At 43.8% G+C, this 15,936-nt stretch overlaps 1 protein-coding gene across 2 annotated transcripts in view; it reads left to right on the top strand.

Moving 5' to 3' along the window:
* UBE3C (ubiquitin protein ligase E3C) overlaps window positions 1–15,936 on the top strand; it is a 121,675-nt gene that overhangs the window by 34,154 nt on the left and 71,585 nt on the right. The window contains exons 5-10 of one of the 2 annotated variants that reach the window (XM_025929779.2): window positions 263–378; window positions 791–948; window positions 5,290–5,443; window positions 5,858–6,078; window positions 7,292–7,446; window positions 10,678–10,865. In XM_025929779.2, coding sequence (XP_025785564.1) covers window positions 263–378; window positions 791–948; window positions 5,290–5,443; window positions 5,858–6,078; window positions 7,292–7,446; window positions 10,678–10,865 — 992 coding nt within the window. The remainder of the gene's footprint in view (window positions 1–262; window positions 379–790; window positions 949–5,289; window positions 5,444–5,857; window positions 6,079–7,291; window positions 7,447–10,677; window positions 10,866–15,936) is intronic. The other variant, XM_086685378.1, reaches the window with a different exon arrangement.

Genomic DNA, 15,936 nt, shown 5'->3' with positions numbered 1-15,936 from the left:
TCCGAAGCAGGCTCCAGGCTCTGAGCCGTCAGCACAGAGCCCGACGTGCGACTCGCACTCACGAACCTTGAGGTCGCGACCTGAGCCGAAGTCGGGTGCTCAACCGACTGAGCTGCCCAGGCGCCCCTAGAAGATTTACTTTTTATCATGTTTGATTAAGTATCTCCTTAGCAATTCAGGAAATTTGGAGTGTTATGCAATGCAGTAAACAGTGAGCTTTTATGGATTGAGAGTGACCTATACGTATGTTTTGCTGTTTCAGATATGGATGTATCAGAACTTAATTAAACACAGCTCTCTGTTTGTCCAGCAGTTGGATGGATCTGAGAGACTTACATGCTTATTTCAAATAAAGAGATTGATGAGCCTCTGCTGCAGGTAAATCCCATCTAGTCAGCTCCTTGCTACAGGTGTGCCATGTCTTGAAGGCGTCTTTGAAGATGATAGGCACTGGGAGAGATCCAGGCATTGTAAGAATCCTACACGATGCTTGCGATAAGCATCGTTGATTTTTTTCGTCTGTTTCTCCCTTTGTGATTGTGCATTTTTCCTCTCCGTGAACCCAATGCCGCCATGCTGATTGGCCCTTAATAAGCACTGCAAAAAAATGTGAGTGACAGAATGTGTGATTATTTTCCTGTCTACCTTTGAGTCCTGCCTCTGTTCCGAGACACGCGCTAGCAGAGCAGAGTGGTTCGGGCCTTACTGTAGTGAGCGAGAATAATTGAAGGGGGCTCAGGGTGACGTTCGCCATCCAGTACACGCGTGAGGACTTTTTTCTTTTTTACAGGTTATTGCAGAACTGTAATGACGACAGTTTGAATGTTGCACTTCCAATGAGAATGCTCGAGGTGTTTTCGTCTGAGAATACTTACTTGCCTGTTTTACGAGACGCCAGCTACGTGGTGTCCATAATTGAACAGATTTTGCACTACATGATTCAAAATGGTAAGTAGCAGCCAGGCTCAGGGCTGTGGGTTGGCGTTACCGTGCGAGTGCGCGCGGTGGGGTACTCTGTGCGGCTTGCGCACGGGCTCTGGACCCCCACATGGGACGGACCGGGCGCCGTGCCCTACCGGGGGTGTGCACCGCTGAGGGGTGTGTGCCCGATTTGTCCTGGGCTCCACCCGCCCCGAACACCTGGATGTGCCCACTGGATATGTAAAGCAGGCTTTACACTTGCCTGCTGCTTGAAAATGAAGCAAACGGACGCAGGCCGTCGGAAACCTCTCCGGGTCCTCCCACAGCCGGTCCTCCCGCGTCCTGAGCTGGTAGGAGCGGCGGTGCCGCGAGTCCGTGAGCTCTGGCAGCGGGAAGCCTGTCTCAGGAAAAAGCACACTTTGTCTTCATGTCGGTTCAGTGGAGGAGAGTTAAAGATACTTCGTTGGTTTCGATTTTCTTCCTGACCGGGTGTGAGAGCTTTTATGCCCCGACACCCTTCTGAACGTGCCTGTCACGTGACATATAATGACCTGGGTCTGAAATTCTCGTGCAGACACATCAGTGACTCTGTTTCGGAGAAAGACTATGAAACACCCATGGTTTCTAAAGCTTTTATGACAAATGAAGCGGGGTGTGAAAGACACATTTAAAAATCTGGTTCCCAGTGTTCTCACAGGTCAAACCCTTCAGGGTGTGGACTTCAGAGGTTTTAGTGGTAGGAGGAGCTATAGGTGATTCTGGAATGCAGTAGTCACTGATGAAAACATAAATAAGTTTCCTTTTGTTTTTTGGAGGTGATGGGTTAATCTAGGCTAAATCTAGCTAGTTGAATCCTCAGTACAAAAACTGTAAACATTAAGTTCTTACACCCCCCAACCTTACTGTTTGGTTTAAAAAGAAAGAAAGTGGGGCGCCTGGGTGGCGCAGTCGGTTAAGCGTCCGACTTCAGCCAGGTCACGATCTCGCGGTCCGTGAGTTCGAGCCCCGCGTCAGGGCTGATGGCTCGGAGCCTGGAGCCTGTTTCCGATTCTGTGTCTCCCTCTCTCTCTGCCCCTCCCCCGTTCATGCTCTGTCTCTCTCTGTCCCAAAAATAAATAAACGTTAAAAAGAAAGAAAGAAACCCTACTTCATTTGTTGAAAAATTAGGGAGTCAACTAAAAGTAATTGAAATTTGTGCAATTTGATCTTTGAAAACACAACTTAATGGTAATTAGAAATGGTCCTTTGTACCAGTCGATGCATTATTATGCATGTCGATTTAAGGCTGAGCAGTCAGTGAGAATCTTTAGTTTTCTTGTTTTCCAAAAGTATAAAGAAGATAACTAAGACTGCGTTGTTTTGTGTCGAGAACTAGAAAATGGTGCCAAGTCTCGCACCGAAACCGCCACTTGTAGCTTCTAGCATCTTCTGTTGTAAAGGCACGTGGTTGTTTTGATAAATTACTTCCTGACTTTTTTTTCTTTCATTGCTGAACTACAGCTAACCTACAGTTATGTTAGTTTCAGGTGCAACAGTTCCGAACAAGCGCCAGTGCTCGCCACGATAAGGGCGATCACCAGCCGTCACCGCGCGACATTTCTGTTCCCTGTGCTCCGCTTTTCACCTCTGTGACTTCTTTATTTAACTGGAAGCTCGTACCTCTTACTTCCATTCACCTGATTCTCCCTCACAGTATTAGTCTATAAAGTTTTGGCGTTATTTATTAATTATAGTTTCTGTTATACGTTACGAGCTGTGACTTAACGTGAAGCTTTTTAACAAACGCAGCTAAACTTAGTTCTCTAGTCACGCTGTCAGTTAATCTCTTCAATACTTAACTTAGATTGATGTTGATACATTAATGCTCTAATATTTAAAAAATTTTCTTGACGTGGTGTTTTTTAAAATTCTTGATAGATTCCCTATGCTGTACTTTTTTAAATCTCTGTGACTGACTTATTTTATGACTGGAAAATTGTATCTCTTAATCCCCTTAATCTCTTTCACGCACTTAGATCTTTTAGTTTCATAGCAGAGGAGCTTCAAGCTTCCCTGTTTCACTAGTGATCAAAACATATGAGGTTTGAAATGGGTGTAGTTACAAAGTAGTTCTAAAGAGGGCGGCCCCGCTGGCTCAGCTGGTAGAGCAGGTGACTCTTGATGTCGCGGTTGTGAGTTCGAGCCTCATGTTGAATGTAGAGATTACTTAAAATCTTCAAAAAAAAAAAAAAAAGTCTAAAGATAGAGTACGGAGTAGTCAGTGTTTATGGTCATAAGGTCATAACTCAAGTACAGATCTATGTAGGACTGTTTTCATAAAGTAAACCAAGCAAATGGATTTTATTTTATTTTATTTATTTTATTTTATTTTATTTTATTTTATTTTATTTTATTTTATTTTATTTATTTTACTTTATTTTATTTTTTGAGAGGGAGAGCACAGGAAGTGAGGGGGGGAGGAAAAGAGAGGGAGAAGGAGAGAGAGAATCTTAGACTGTATACCCAGTGCGAAGTTGGATGCAAAAACCTAACTTTTGCAGGGCTCGATCTCACAACAGTGAAATCGTGACCTGAGTCATACGCTTAACTGTCTGAGCCACCCAGGCACCCCAGATTGTGTTTTTAATGTGCACCACCAAATGTGTCTGGACAATATTGAGATGTTCACGATCTACACCTGAAGATTGTCCCTATTGCTTTATAAAAAAGTGACAAATACATATAAAGACTGAATGATTTGGATCATTGGTGATACCAGAGTTGATGTTTACTGCACCCAGAAATCCCATCAGAAGTTTAGAAAGGTCATAAAAGTTGTTACTTCTGCGTAAATGCTCTGGTGCCCATATTACGGTCTCCAAAGGTGTCATTTCCTCTAAAAGGAACTTAAGAGTCCCTGGGGGAAAGATGAATCTGGAGGTGCTCCTGGCGAACGTTGGAGCTCAGGGCCCCCCTCCCATAGGTCACTCCGTTGTCCAAAGATAGGACGATTTGAGAGTCATTGAGGTAATGACTGCAATGGATTGAAATAACACCAACGTACTCAAGTCTGTGAGTACATGTGGTTCAGAAGTCACAAAACCAGCTGCATACTTGGAAGATGCTTAAGAGGCAGATAAAAACCACCATAATATATGGGCCTTAATTGGATCCTGATTCAAACAAACGAGTTAAATAAGATTTTAGCATGAGAAAGTTGGAGATTTGAACACCCACTAGATACTTGTGATAGCAAGGAATGACTATTAATTTGTTTTAGCTGTCGTAATGATATTTTTTAAATGTTTGTTTATTTTGAGAGAGAGAGAGAGGGAGATACAGAAAATCCCAAGCAGGCTGCACGCCCAGCACGGAGCCTGATAAAGGCTTGATCTCACAACTGTGAGATCATGACCTGAACCGAAATCGAGTTGGATAATTAACTGACTGAGCCACCCAGGCTCTCCTGTCATAATGGTATTTTTAAGAAAAATGAAGTCCTTTGATGATATACTAAAATAATTATATCTTAGATTCGCTTCCCAGTGAATGGAGGAGTGGGTTATGGGCTATAATTGATAATTGTTGATGGAGGGTGATGGGCACATGGAGTTTATATGCCATTTCAAGCTGCTTATGTAATTAATTTTTTCCTGAATAAAAAGTTCAAGAGGCACCTAGGTGGCTCAGTCAGTGATGCATGTGACTCTTGATCTTGGGGGTGAGTTCGAGCCCCATGTTGGGTGTAGTGATTACTTAAAAAAACGTTAAACTTTAAAAAAAAAAAAAAAAAGGAGCCAATAGCTGAGCTATTAAAAAGTTGAGGGGCGGCTGGGTGGCTCAGTGGGTTAAGTGTCTGACTCTTGATTTTGGCTCGGGTCATGATCCCATGGTTTTGAGATCAAGGCCTGCATCAGGCTTTGGGTCAGGCTTCGAGCTGGGCAGGGACCCTGCTTAAGATTCTATCTCTTCCGGGGCACTGGGTGGCTCAGTTGGTTAAGTGTCCGACTTCAGCTCAGGTCATGATCTCACAGCTCATGATTTCAAGCCCCGCGTCAGGCTCTGTGCTGACGGCTGAGAGCCTGGAGCCTGTTTCAGATTCTGTGTGTCTCTCTCTGTCTGTCCCTCTCCTGTTCATGCTCTCTCTGAAAAATAAGTAAAATATTTAAAAAAAAAAAAAAAAGATTCTCTGTCTTCCTGTCTCTCTCTGTCCCTGCCCCACTTGCACAAATGCTGTCTCTCTCCCTCTCCGTCTCTAAAAAAAAAAGTTGAAGAATTAACTTAAATTTGGACATATATTTATCAAAAGCATTTAAAAATTGACGCTTTTTTCCCTCTCTTTATGATGAAGGTACCAAATTTTAAATATGTGCTTTTCCTTTCTTTTAGGGTATTATAGATCTCTCTATTTGTTAATTAACAGCAAGCTTCCATCAAGTATTGAATATTCTGATATATCTCGAGTTCCTATAGCAAAAATTTTGCTAGAGAATGTTCTGAAACCATTGCACTTTACTTACAACTCGTGTCCTGAAGGTGCAAGGTGAGAATGGAATAATTTATTGATTTTGTAAGGTCACAAGTTCTGTATCTAATGATAACTTTTACATAGTATGCTATTTTACATAAAGATTTGAAAGTCAAATTTTTACTTTATTAACGTGACTCAGTTTAAAAAAAAATTACTATCTGTTTGGCCTGTGCCCTAACATAAACTTATAATTCTGATGACCTGGTTATTTTCTTGCCTCTGAGTAGCTATTGAAAGATCGAAAGACGCAGCAGAGTTTTCTCGGTAGGGAAGGCACAAAATCGGTTAAGTAAATTTCATGGCGACCTAGTTGGTTTTGGATGTTCAGCTTCATTTAATTTAGAAGAGAATATTTGGAAAGTTAATTTTCATCAGTGATTTTATGAATAACATGTTTTGATGAAAGCTTCCATTTTCCTTTTTCAGGCAACAAGTTTTTACAGCCTTCACCGAGGCGTTTTTGGTGGCACCTTTTACAGATCAGATTTTTCACTTCATCATTCCGGCCTTAGCAGACGCGCAGACTGTTTTCCCGTACGAGCCCTTTCTGAGTGCACTGTTGTCGCCGGAGAGCAGGTGTCCCGAGACGGGGGGAGGGGCGCCGTGGCTCTTCTTCTTTGTCCTCACTGTCGGCGAGACTTACCTGGGTATGAGATACAGCGTAGGATTTACCTGACCTCACGTATATGTAGTGCTAGCAGACCAGTCACACGAAGGGAATCCAGGGGCGGGTGTGTGTTGTCAAGATGGCCTCTGGGGCGGAATTTCCTGGAAGAGCGTATTTGCTGAAGGTCTGTAGCTTGGACAGTGTCCCTGGGGAAAATTTCCAGGCACAGGAGAAAGACTGATTCAGGGGCGCCTGGCTGGCATCGTCAGTGGAGCATGTGACTCTCGATCTGGGGGTTGTGAGTTCAAGCCCCATGTTGACTGTAGACATTATTTTAAAATCTTTAAAGGGCTCCTGGGGGGCTCAGTTGGTCGAGCATCCAGGTCACGATCTCACAGTTCATGGGCTCGAGCCCCAAGTCAGGCTCTGCACTGACAATGCGCAGCCTGCTTGGGATTCGCTTTCTCCCTCTCTGCCTCTCAAAATAAATAAGCTTAGGGGCGCCTGGGTGGCTCAGTCGGTTGAGTGTCCGACTTCGGCTCAGGTCATGATTTCACAGCCCGTGAGTTTGAGCCCTGCGTCGGGCTCTGTGCCGACAGCTCGGAACCTGGAGCCTGTGTCTCCCTCTCTCTCTGCCCCTAACCCACTTGCATTCTGTCTCTGTCTCTCTCAAAAATAAACAGTAAGAAACAATTAAAAATAAATAAACTTAAAAAAACACAGTCTTTAAAAAAAGTGTCTGATTCAGATACCTGTTACGAGGCCACACAGACTAAAAAGAATTTTAAAGTTGAGGGAGAACTGGGGCGCCTGGGTGGCTCAGTCGGTTCAGCGTCCGACTTCAGCTCAGGTCATGATCTCGCAGTTCGTGGGTTTGAGCCCAGCATTGGACAGCTTGGAGCCTGGAGCCTTCTTCGGATTCTACGTCTCCCTCTCTCTCTGCCCCTCCCCTGCTCGCACTCTGTCTCTCTGTGTCTCAAAAAGAAATAAAAACATGAAAAAAAAGTTGAGGGAGAACTGTGAGCGCAGGGATGTTATCCCATTCATGCCAAACTTCCTAATATGTGCCTCTTCTGGAATTATAGCATATTTTTCTGATGTATCTTAATACATACATCTATACCTGAATTACTAGAATTTTAATACATTCTGGTCAGAAATGTCTCTCTGAGTGTAAGAAGGATGATACCTGAGTTTTCTAGTTTCTTTTTGCTTGCTTTTACCAAAACGTTACCGTCGACTGTTTTCCAAAGGGACCCTCTCTGAGGAAGGACTGCTGGTGTACCTGCGGGTGCTCCAGAGCTCGCTGTCTCGGCTGCCGGCGTCGCCGGCCAGCACAAGCTGTCAGGACCCGGCCAGCGACTCGGAGGACGAGAGTGAAGAGGCAGACAAGCAGCCGAGCGCTCCGGTAAGCTCCCAGGGGCTGCATTGGAGACCACTCCCCCTGATTTTCAGGTCACTCGTAGCTTTGTGTCCGTCCTTCTTCTTAGCTGTGTGACTCCTGCACTGAAGCATTCTTGTAAAACCTTCCCACTACAGAAAAAGTCCCTTCCCCTCCACTGCCGCCCTGTCCTTCCCGAGGTCACCGTCCCCGCCATTAGGGAGTGAGGATAGTTCTTCCACACCTTCTCCTGTGTACAAGTCCATGTGGGGTTTTCATGCAAAGTAGGCCATACTGTGCATTAACTTGTTACTTAGGAGATATTTCCTAGAGCTGAAATTGTTGGATTGAAAGGTTAAGTTCCTAGTTTTCAGGAAGGGCATTTACTGTGCACCAAGCACTGTTTTATTTTTAAGAATTTTTTTATAGCAGCTTTATGGAGATACACTTTACCATAAAATTTACCCTTTTAAAAAAATGATGTGCAGTTCAGTGATTTCTCAGTATATTAACCTAAGTGCAGCCACCACCACTCTGATAGAGCATTTTCATGGTCTGCGCAGAAGCCCGGCCCATCAGCAGCTGCTGCCCCCCACCCTTCGCCCAACCCCAAGGGGAAGAAAAAGGTTAAGTTCTCCCTTACCCTGTCTTGTGAACGCCAAGTCACGTCTGCTGTTAATTTTTGCCAGTTTTGTGGATGGCAAGCGTAACGATTTATTTGAAAGTGAATTGCGAGTGCGTCATCACATGCAGTGTAAGTCCTTTTCTCCTGTTTCTTACTCAGCATGATCTGCAGTGTCTTTCCAAGGAATAAAAAGCTTCGCATGATACACATAATTTATGTCTTCAGTGATATATCTGCTGCTGGCCTCTTTTGCTCTTCTTACAGAATTGAAATAACTTGAGATATGGCTGTGATAGGTTTAAATTAAACGTTATATTTTTTTGTTAGGGAATTTCCTGTTGATTAATACCAAATGGAATCCCAGGACGAATATACCGAGGAGTGGTTGGGTTTTCCAGGGGAAGTCAGTGAAAGGCTTGTTAGTACTGCCTTCTGGACACACATAGCTTTGTTAGCAGAGATGAAAACAGTCCTAACAGTACGAGAACACGTTAGTCATTGCCCTAAGCTTATTGGCTGGGGGAAGGGCTGGTTGATTACAGAGGGGCCGAACGGAATGTTTCGGTGGGTGCTGGGACTCCTGCACCCGTCCAAGCTCAGAACTGCACACCAAAATGTGAATTTTTCTTACGATAAAAAAAAGAAAAAGTGGGATTCTGTAGCTGGAATGTAGATAAAACTTTTGTTTTTATTTTAATTTTATTTTATTAAAAAAAATTTCTTTTTTTTAGCATTTATTTACTATCGAGAGACAGAGAGACACAGAGCATGAGCAGGACGGGGCAGATAGAGGGGGAGACACAGAATCCGAAGCAGGCTGCAGGCTCCCGAGCTGTCAGCACAGAGCCTGACGGGGGGCTCGGAACTCACAAGCCGCGAGATCATGACCTGAGCTGAAGTCGGACGCTTCACCGACTGAGCCACCCAGGCGCCCCATAGAAGACATTTTTTTTAATGCTTAATTACCTTCTAGAGAATCTGTGAAATTAAAATGCTGTTTATACACAATATAATTGGTACCTATGTGAAGGATGGGGCTATGTCTGTCTGCTGGAGGGATGTTAGGAAACCCCTCCTCACTGGGGACACAGACGTGACAGTGGGATATGAAGACACAGGAAGCAGAAAACACTGAGCTCACTTGCTCGTGGTTACAGTTTTATAATATGTAAAAAGTGCAGCTTGATTTTGTTACCTACATTCGGGGGGGGGGGTTCCACTTTATTTCTCTTGTGTAATACACAAGGGTTTCAAGGTCTATTTTATTAGATATATAACTTTGTACTTCCATTTCTTTTTCACTCTTTTTCTCTTCATTTTTCCCTGGCCTTGGTTATTATCACTTCTTTCCTGTCCACATTTGGGTTCACAACCAGTGACCCGGGTGTAGGCCAGGTACTTACAGACTGACTTAAAATCTTTATTTTTGGGTCACATCTTCTGATGGCTGCTTATACATTGCCTTTTCTTTCCTATGATAATTATTTAGAATCTAATTTGATCAAATAGGATTTTTCCAGAGTTAGACTTCACTGGTTTTTTTTTTAATTTTTTTTTTTTAATCTTTATTTATTTTTGAGAGAGAGAGAGAGAGACAGAGTGAGAGCAGGGGAGGAACAGAAAGAGAGGGAGACGCAGAATCCGAAGCAGGCTCCAGGCTCCAGGCTCCGAGCTGTCGGCACAGAGCCCAGTGCGGGGCTCAAACCCATGAACCGTGAGATGATGACCTGAGCCGAAGTCGGATGCTTAACTGACTGAGCCACCCAGGCGCCCCCAGACTTCACTGTTTATAGACTCTTGGGTTTCTGTGTAATTGGTTCAGTTCTTTGTGTGTAATTTACTTCAAATGTGTGCACTACTAAATAGTACCAGTGTTCTAACTCCTTTCATTAGGTGCATGTTATTTACAGATTTGAGGTTGGCAGGTAGAATTTATTACTTTTATCTAAAGCAATGTTTTATTTGGTAGATTATTATAAATTACATAGATTATACCAGTCTAAGTTTCCAAGCAGGGCAGTCAACAATATCCAGTGTTGTGTATATATGCTCATATTAATATATACTTGGATATATGCATACATCTATGAAACAAGGATATATCTTTGATTAATACCCCAAATAGGTAAATGCGTAACATCTTAGTTCAGGTTTTAATCGGTGAATCAGATCTTTAAAGAAATTAAGATAGAAAAAAATAAATTCTTTGATACCCTATTTTTGCTTAACCTGTGATCTCCTAAATGATTTAAAGTGGAGGTTCTGTCACATGAGAATATTTTCCCACACATGTATGCTTAGTACAATGGCGTCTAAAAATATGAAATAAACGTTTCTTAAAATGTCAGTACTGAAAATATTGTCCCATCGGTAGGCAAAAACTGAGCATTTACCGTTCCTGTGTTGTTATGCTGGGCAAAATTAGTGCCTAAGATAGACAGTGACTATGGATCTCTGGAGAATTTGATTCGGAGAGAGATTGATACGTTCGTTGTGATGTGGGTAACTTTTAGGTAATGGCTCTTTCGTATTTTTACTTGAAGTAAAGTAAGATGTTATGTGTGTTGGGAGCGTAGAGGGTCATTTCTAATAACACGTCGTTCACTTAGAGCAGTTTATCTGGTGTGTTTTAGGAGGATGGGAGGCTGTCCGTACCTTACATAACAGAGGAGTGTCTGAAGAAGTTGGACACGAAACAGCAGACCAACACCCTGTTAAACCTGGTCTGGCGGGACTCAGCCAGCGAGGAGGCCTTCGCTCTGATGGCGTCCATCGGCCACACGCTTATGGTGCAGCATCGGATGGCGGTGCCCAAAGTCAGGCAAGTCTCCGCTGTGGTCACCATGTGAACACCAAAGTGCGCTTTCCTCCCCCCGGTGGTTTGCCCGGGCTTCATCTGTGTCCGCTTTATGTGCTGTGTTGTTGTTTTTATTCTTTATTTATGTTTGAGAGACAGACAGACAGAGTGTGAGCTGGGGAGGAACAGAGAGACAGGGAGACACAGAATCTGAAGCAGGCTCCAGGCTCCGAGCTGCCAGCACAGAGCCCCACGCGGGGCTCGAACGCACGAACCGTGAGATCATGACCTGAGCCGAAGTCGGATGCTTAACCGACTGAGCCACTCAGGTGCCCCTTATCTGCTGGTTTTTAAAGTTTATTTATTTATTTAGAGAGAGAGAGAGAACGTTAACCTTACACCTTAAAGAGCTGGAAAAAGAATAGCAAATAAAACTCCAAACCATCAGCAGACGGGAAATAATAAAGATTAGACCAGAAATCAATGCTATTGAAATTAAAAACAAAAATAGTAGAAGAGATCAGTGAAAGCAGGAGCTGGTTCTTTGAAAGAATTGACAAAATTGATAAACCCTTATTAGCCAGTTTGATCAAAAAGAAGAAGGAAAGGACCCTAGTAAATAAAATCAAGAATGAAAGAGGAGAGATCGCAACCAACACAGCGGAAATACAAACAATAAGAGAATATTACGAGCAATTATATGCCAATAAGTCAGGTAGTCTGGAAGAAGTGGACAAATTCTTAGAAACATACAAACTATCAAAACTGAAATAGGAAGAAATAGAAACTTTGAGCAGACCTGTCACCAGTAAAGAAATTGAATTCGTAATCAGAAATCTCCCAAAAAACAAGAGTCCAGGGCTGGATGGCTTTCTAGGGGAATTCTACCAAACGTTTAGAGAGAAAGAGAGCAAGCAAGGGAGGGACAGAGAGAGAACGGAGAGAGGATCCCACGCAGGCTACACGCTGCCAGCCTGATGCGGGGCTTGAACTCACGATCCGTGAGATCGTGAGCTGAGCCGAAACCAAGGGTCAGACACTCGGCCGACTGAGCCCCCCCCCCCCCAGGCACCCCTGCCCGCTACTTTCTGATGAGATATGATACAGAATATTCAAGTGTGCAGGCGTTTCATGGAAAATGAAAGTTTGTTTTTCTTTTCTAAACCAACTGATCCTTTGTGAGTCTGTTTCCCTGGCCTGTGAGGCTTTCAAGTGGCCTGTAAATAAGCTTGTTTTCTTAGAGTATCTTGGCAGCGGAAGTGGAGTTTAGTCTTAGCCACCTTTTTTAGACATTGGATTCAAGGCCCCTGGGTGACTCAGTCAGTTGAGTGTCCTGCTCTTGAGTTCAGCTCAGGTCATGACCGCAGGGTCATCGATCAGGCCCCACATCGGGCTCTACTCCAGGTGTGGAGCCTACCTAGGCTTCTCTGGCTCTACCTCTGCCCCTCTCCCCTGCTCACGCACTCTCTCTTTCTCTCTGAAATGAAATGAAATGAAATAATAAAATGAAATAATGAAATGAAATGAAATAAATGAAATGAAATCAAATCAAATCAAATCAAATCGGGGCACCTGGGTGGTTCAGTCAGTTAAACGTCTGACTTGCTCAGGTCATGATCTTGCGGTTCTTGAGTTCAAGCCCCATGTCGGGCTCTGTGCTGTCAGCGCAGAGCCTGCTGGGGATCCTCTGTCCCCCTCTCTCTGCCCCACCCCTGCTCACTTTCTGTCTGTCTCTCTCTCTTTCTCAAAAATAAATATTACAAAAAAAAAAAAAAAAACCATTTGAACCTAAGGTTTAAAAGTAAATAAATAAAAATAAAACAAAGTCTATTTCAAACAAACAAACAGACAAACCCATTGGACTCATGCCTGCATTGTAGACCCGTATGTTACATGCCTCTTCGGCTTCCCTGTAGGACTTTTTACCAGCTTGCCCTTGACAACTTACTCCAGCACTCTGACATTTTTGTTTTTCTAAACTTTGAAATAAGCTTTTGGAAGGGACAAAACAACACATACAAATTAAAATGTGGCTGATTTGTGTTTAGGTAAGCGTGCCTATAATCTGGAAACATTTTTCTTTACTTTGAGCGATAGGTTAGTGGTTGCTTGAAAATTTAACAGAAAAGTATTTAACAGAGCACATGGGGCAGAAATCCGCACTGGCCCCGGTAGGAGCTAAGGGACCCGTGTCATCTAGCGGCCTGCTGAAAGGCGCTGTCTGTTGTTGGTAACTCTTGTGTTATGTCAGATGATTTATGTTACCCTAAAGAATCCTCTTCTGGTTTTGTAAAATGCTGTCCTGTAACATGAAAAGAGCTGTTTCTTTTGGCTAGGAAAGCATTCTTTGAAATGAACTGTATGCGGAGAACACATCGTCAGCTGAAACTGCCTTGTAAACACTAATACAGCCAGCTAATTAGGTGCTGTCTTAGCCCCGGTGTTTATTACTGCTGGAGGAAGTAAGAGGGCAGTGAGACTGCCACCCCTCGGTTAGGTAATTAGCTCTCTGTAGGCTAATTGCATTAGAGCAGGATGTGAGTTCTGAGGATCATAGCAGCCGAACTGGGACGCTCGCTTTTATTGTCGCACAAAGTCCACTGCTTTGGACAGTAATTACTGGAGTTAAATGCACCAGTGCCCTGCTCTGAGGTTCGCTGGTGAACTGTTTCCAAAAGGTGTTTAATGGGTAAAGGAGCTTTATACGTAGCCTTTTTTATGAGTACAGCACCTATTTCCTCTAAGAAACTACTCTAGGAATTTTATTTATGGTTTAAATATATTAGGGTTTAAGTATTTAGAATGTTTTTCTTAGCTCATGAAAGCAAATAGGCTTACTCTAACTGTTGTAGATTTTAACTGCTTTCAGGTTTTGTGGGTTGTTGTTGTTTTAAGGTATTTAAAAGATGATTAGTAAATTCCAGGGCCGATAACTCACTCTCAGCGCCTCCCAGGCTTGTATAAATCCCTCCTATTTTCAAGGTTGGGATTTGCAGTCTTAATTTCTGTTTAATGTTGATTGTCAGGATGTTTTTTTTTTTCTTCTTTTCCTTTTTTTTCTTTTTCTTCTTTTTCTTCTGATTGTCAGGATGTTAGAGGAATATGAAAGCCCTTTTTACATTGATGTGGTAAGATTTCCAAGGTATATGTTCAAGTGAAAAAAAGGAAGATACAGAATATAAATAATAACCTACTTTTGTGTCAGAAATGTGGAAACAGGAGAAATGTTTTTTTGTATTTGCATGAAAAGTCTTGGACGCGTACACAGGAAATTCACAAAAATGAGTATTCACATGTCTGGCTGTGCTTTGGGGACCAAGGCGGGGGCAGCACGGACTTTTTGCCATTTCTTTCTGATACGGTTTTGAGTTCCAGGTCATGTGAATTACTTAAATTTTTAACAGCGCCATAATAAATGAGTTTGCCACCGACTTTTATGAGAGAAAATTTGTAAATCTTACCAGTGGACTTGGGAATTCGAATAAATATTTGGATGTAAAACTAGTTTTTCCTTAAGAAAATGTATTCTTGGTGCCTGGCTGACTCAGTGGAGTGTGCAACTCTTGATCTCCAGGTCGTGAGTTCAAGCCCCACGTTGGGTATAGAGATTACTTAAAAATAAAATCTTTGGGGCGCCTGGGTGGCTCAGTCGGTTGAGCGACCGACTTCGTCTCAGGTCACGATCTCACAGTGCGTGAGTTCGAGCCTCGTGTCGGGCTCTGGGCTCACAGCTCGGACCCTGGAACCTGCTTCGGATTCTGTTTCTCCCTCTCTCTCTGCCCCTCCCCCCACTCACACTCTCTCTCTGTCTCTGTCTCTCAAAAATAAATATTAAGATTAAAAAATAAAAATAAAATAAAATCTTAAGAAAGAAAATGTATTCACTCTTTTTAATATGAGTAAATACTAAGTGGCCATGTGGTGAGAAGGAAAAGAAAGAAGTCAGTCTCCCAGTATCCAGAGAAGTAAGCCCAGCAAAGTGAGCATTAAGTGGACACTTGGGGGTGGCCAGTGTCCAGCGCCCAGCTCTAACCCTGGCTGACTCCGAACCTGGCTTGGTGGGCAGTGGGTTAGTGTTTTCATCGAATGGAGTTCTGTTGTTCGGAAGCGTTGCGGGTTGAGCCGAGGACGGTGCCCTTCTGCCCGTCGGTGGCCGCGCCTCACCCCGCTGAGCGGAGACACCCCAGTGCCCCTCCAAGCATCCCCCCCTCCCATGACCTTCTGCACGGCATCTGCCCCTCCTCTTTCTTCTTGAACCTCCTTCACCCATCACCTTCGCAGATGCTGTTCTCGGGAAGTTTCCTTTGCTGCTGGGCTTTTTCTCCGTTTCCTCCGCGGGCGGCTCTTTGTCTCTGTGTTTCAGCGTTTCCTGAACTTCTTTGACTCACTTCTTTTGCTCTTCACTTCCTCAGTTTTGTCCTACTTATTTGCTTCTCTGAGTGGTAGAAGTGGCTTCAGCCACGTTTGGGAACTCCAGACTCCTGTTGAACTGCTTAACGGGGGCTGTCCTCAGCGCATTCTACACTGCCTCAGATTGAGTTGAGCATTTTTCTCCGAAATCTGGGGCTCACGCTGGGGAGCCACTAGCAAAATGAGGCTGCTTCGCTTCAATTCAGATGAAATAAAAATACAAACCCAGTTCCTTGGCCCCACCGCCTGCCACATTTCAAGCGCTCAGTAGTCACATGTGGCTGGCCAGCGGCCACCGCGTCAGATCGCTCGGCAGAGACCCTTTCCGGCATCACAGAAAGTTCTGTTGGACCGCACTGCTGTGGCCTTGGGCTTGGATTCGCTCCTTTCTTGGTAATCCCCCACATGCATTCAGTCCCTGTGGTGCGTGGGTGCTGTATTCTCTGTGCCCCGTGTCGCCAGAGACACAACCCTGTTACTCTCCGGCTCAGGTGTCCGCCTGGCGTCCCCTTTGCTTTCAGGAAAAATTCACATTCCTTAGTTTATGGATTTGTTCGTTAACCTTTCCTTATCGAACGTTTGGTTACCTCTCTAACTTTATTTGTAGCTACAAAATGCTTTTGCCCCAACCATGCTTGTGTGGCCTCGCCTCCACCGAGTTTCATGCCTCTCGCCTTTTGCCCCT

This window comes from Puma concolor, chromosome A2 (assembly GCF_028749965.1).
Source record: "Puma concolor isolate L17-30 chromosome A2, mPumCon1.1.hap2, whole genome shotgun sequence".
Taxonomy (NCBI): Eukaryota; Metazoa; Chordata; class Mammalia; order Carnivora; family Felidae; genus Puma; species Puma concolor.
This window is presented reverse-complemented; position numbering and strand designations above follow the sequence as displayed.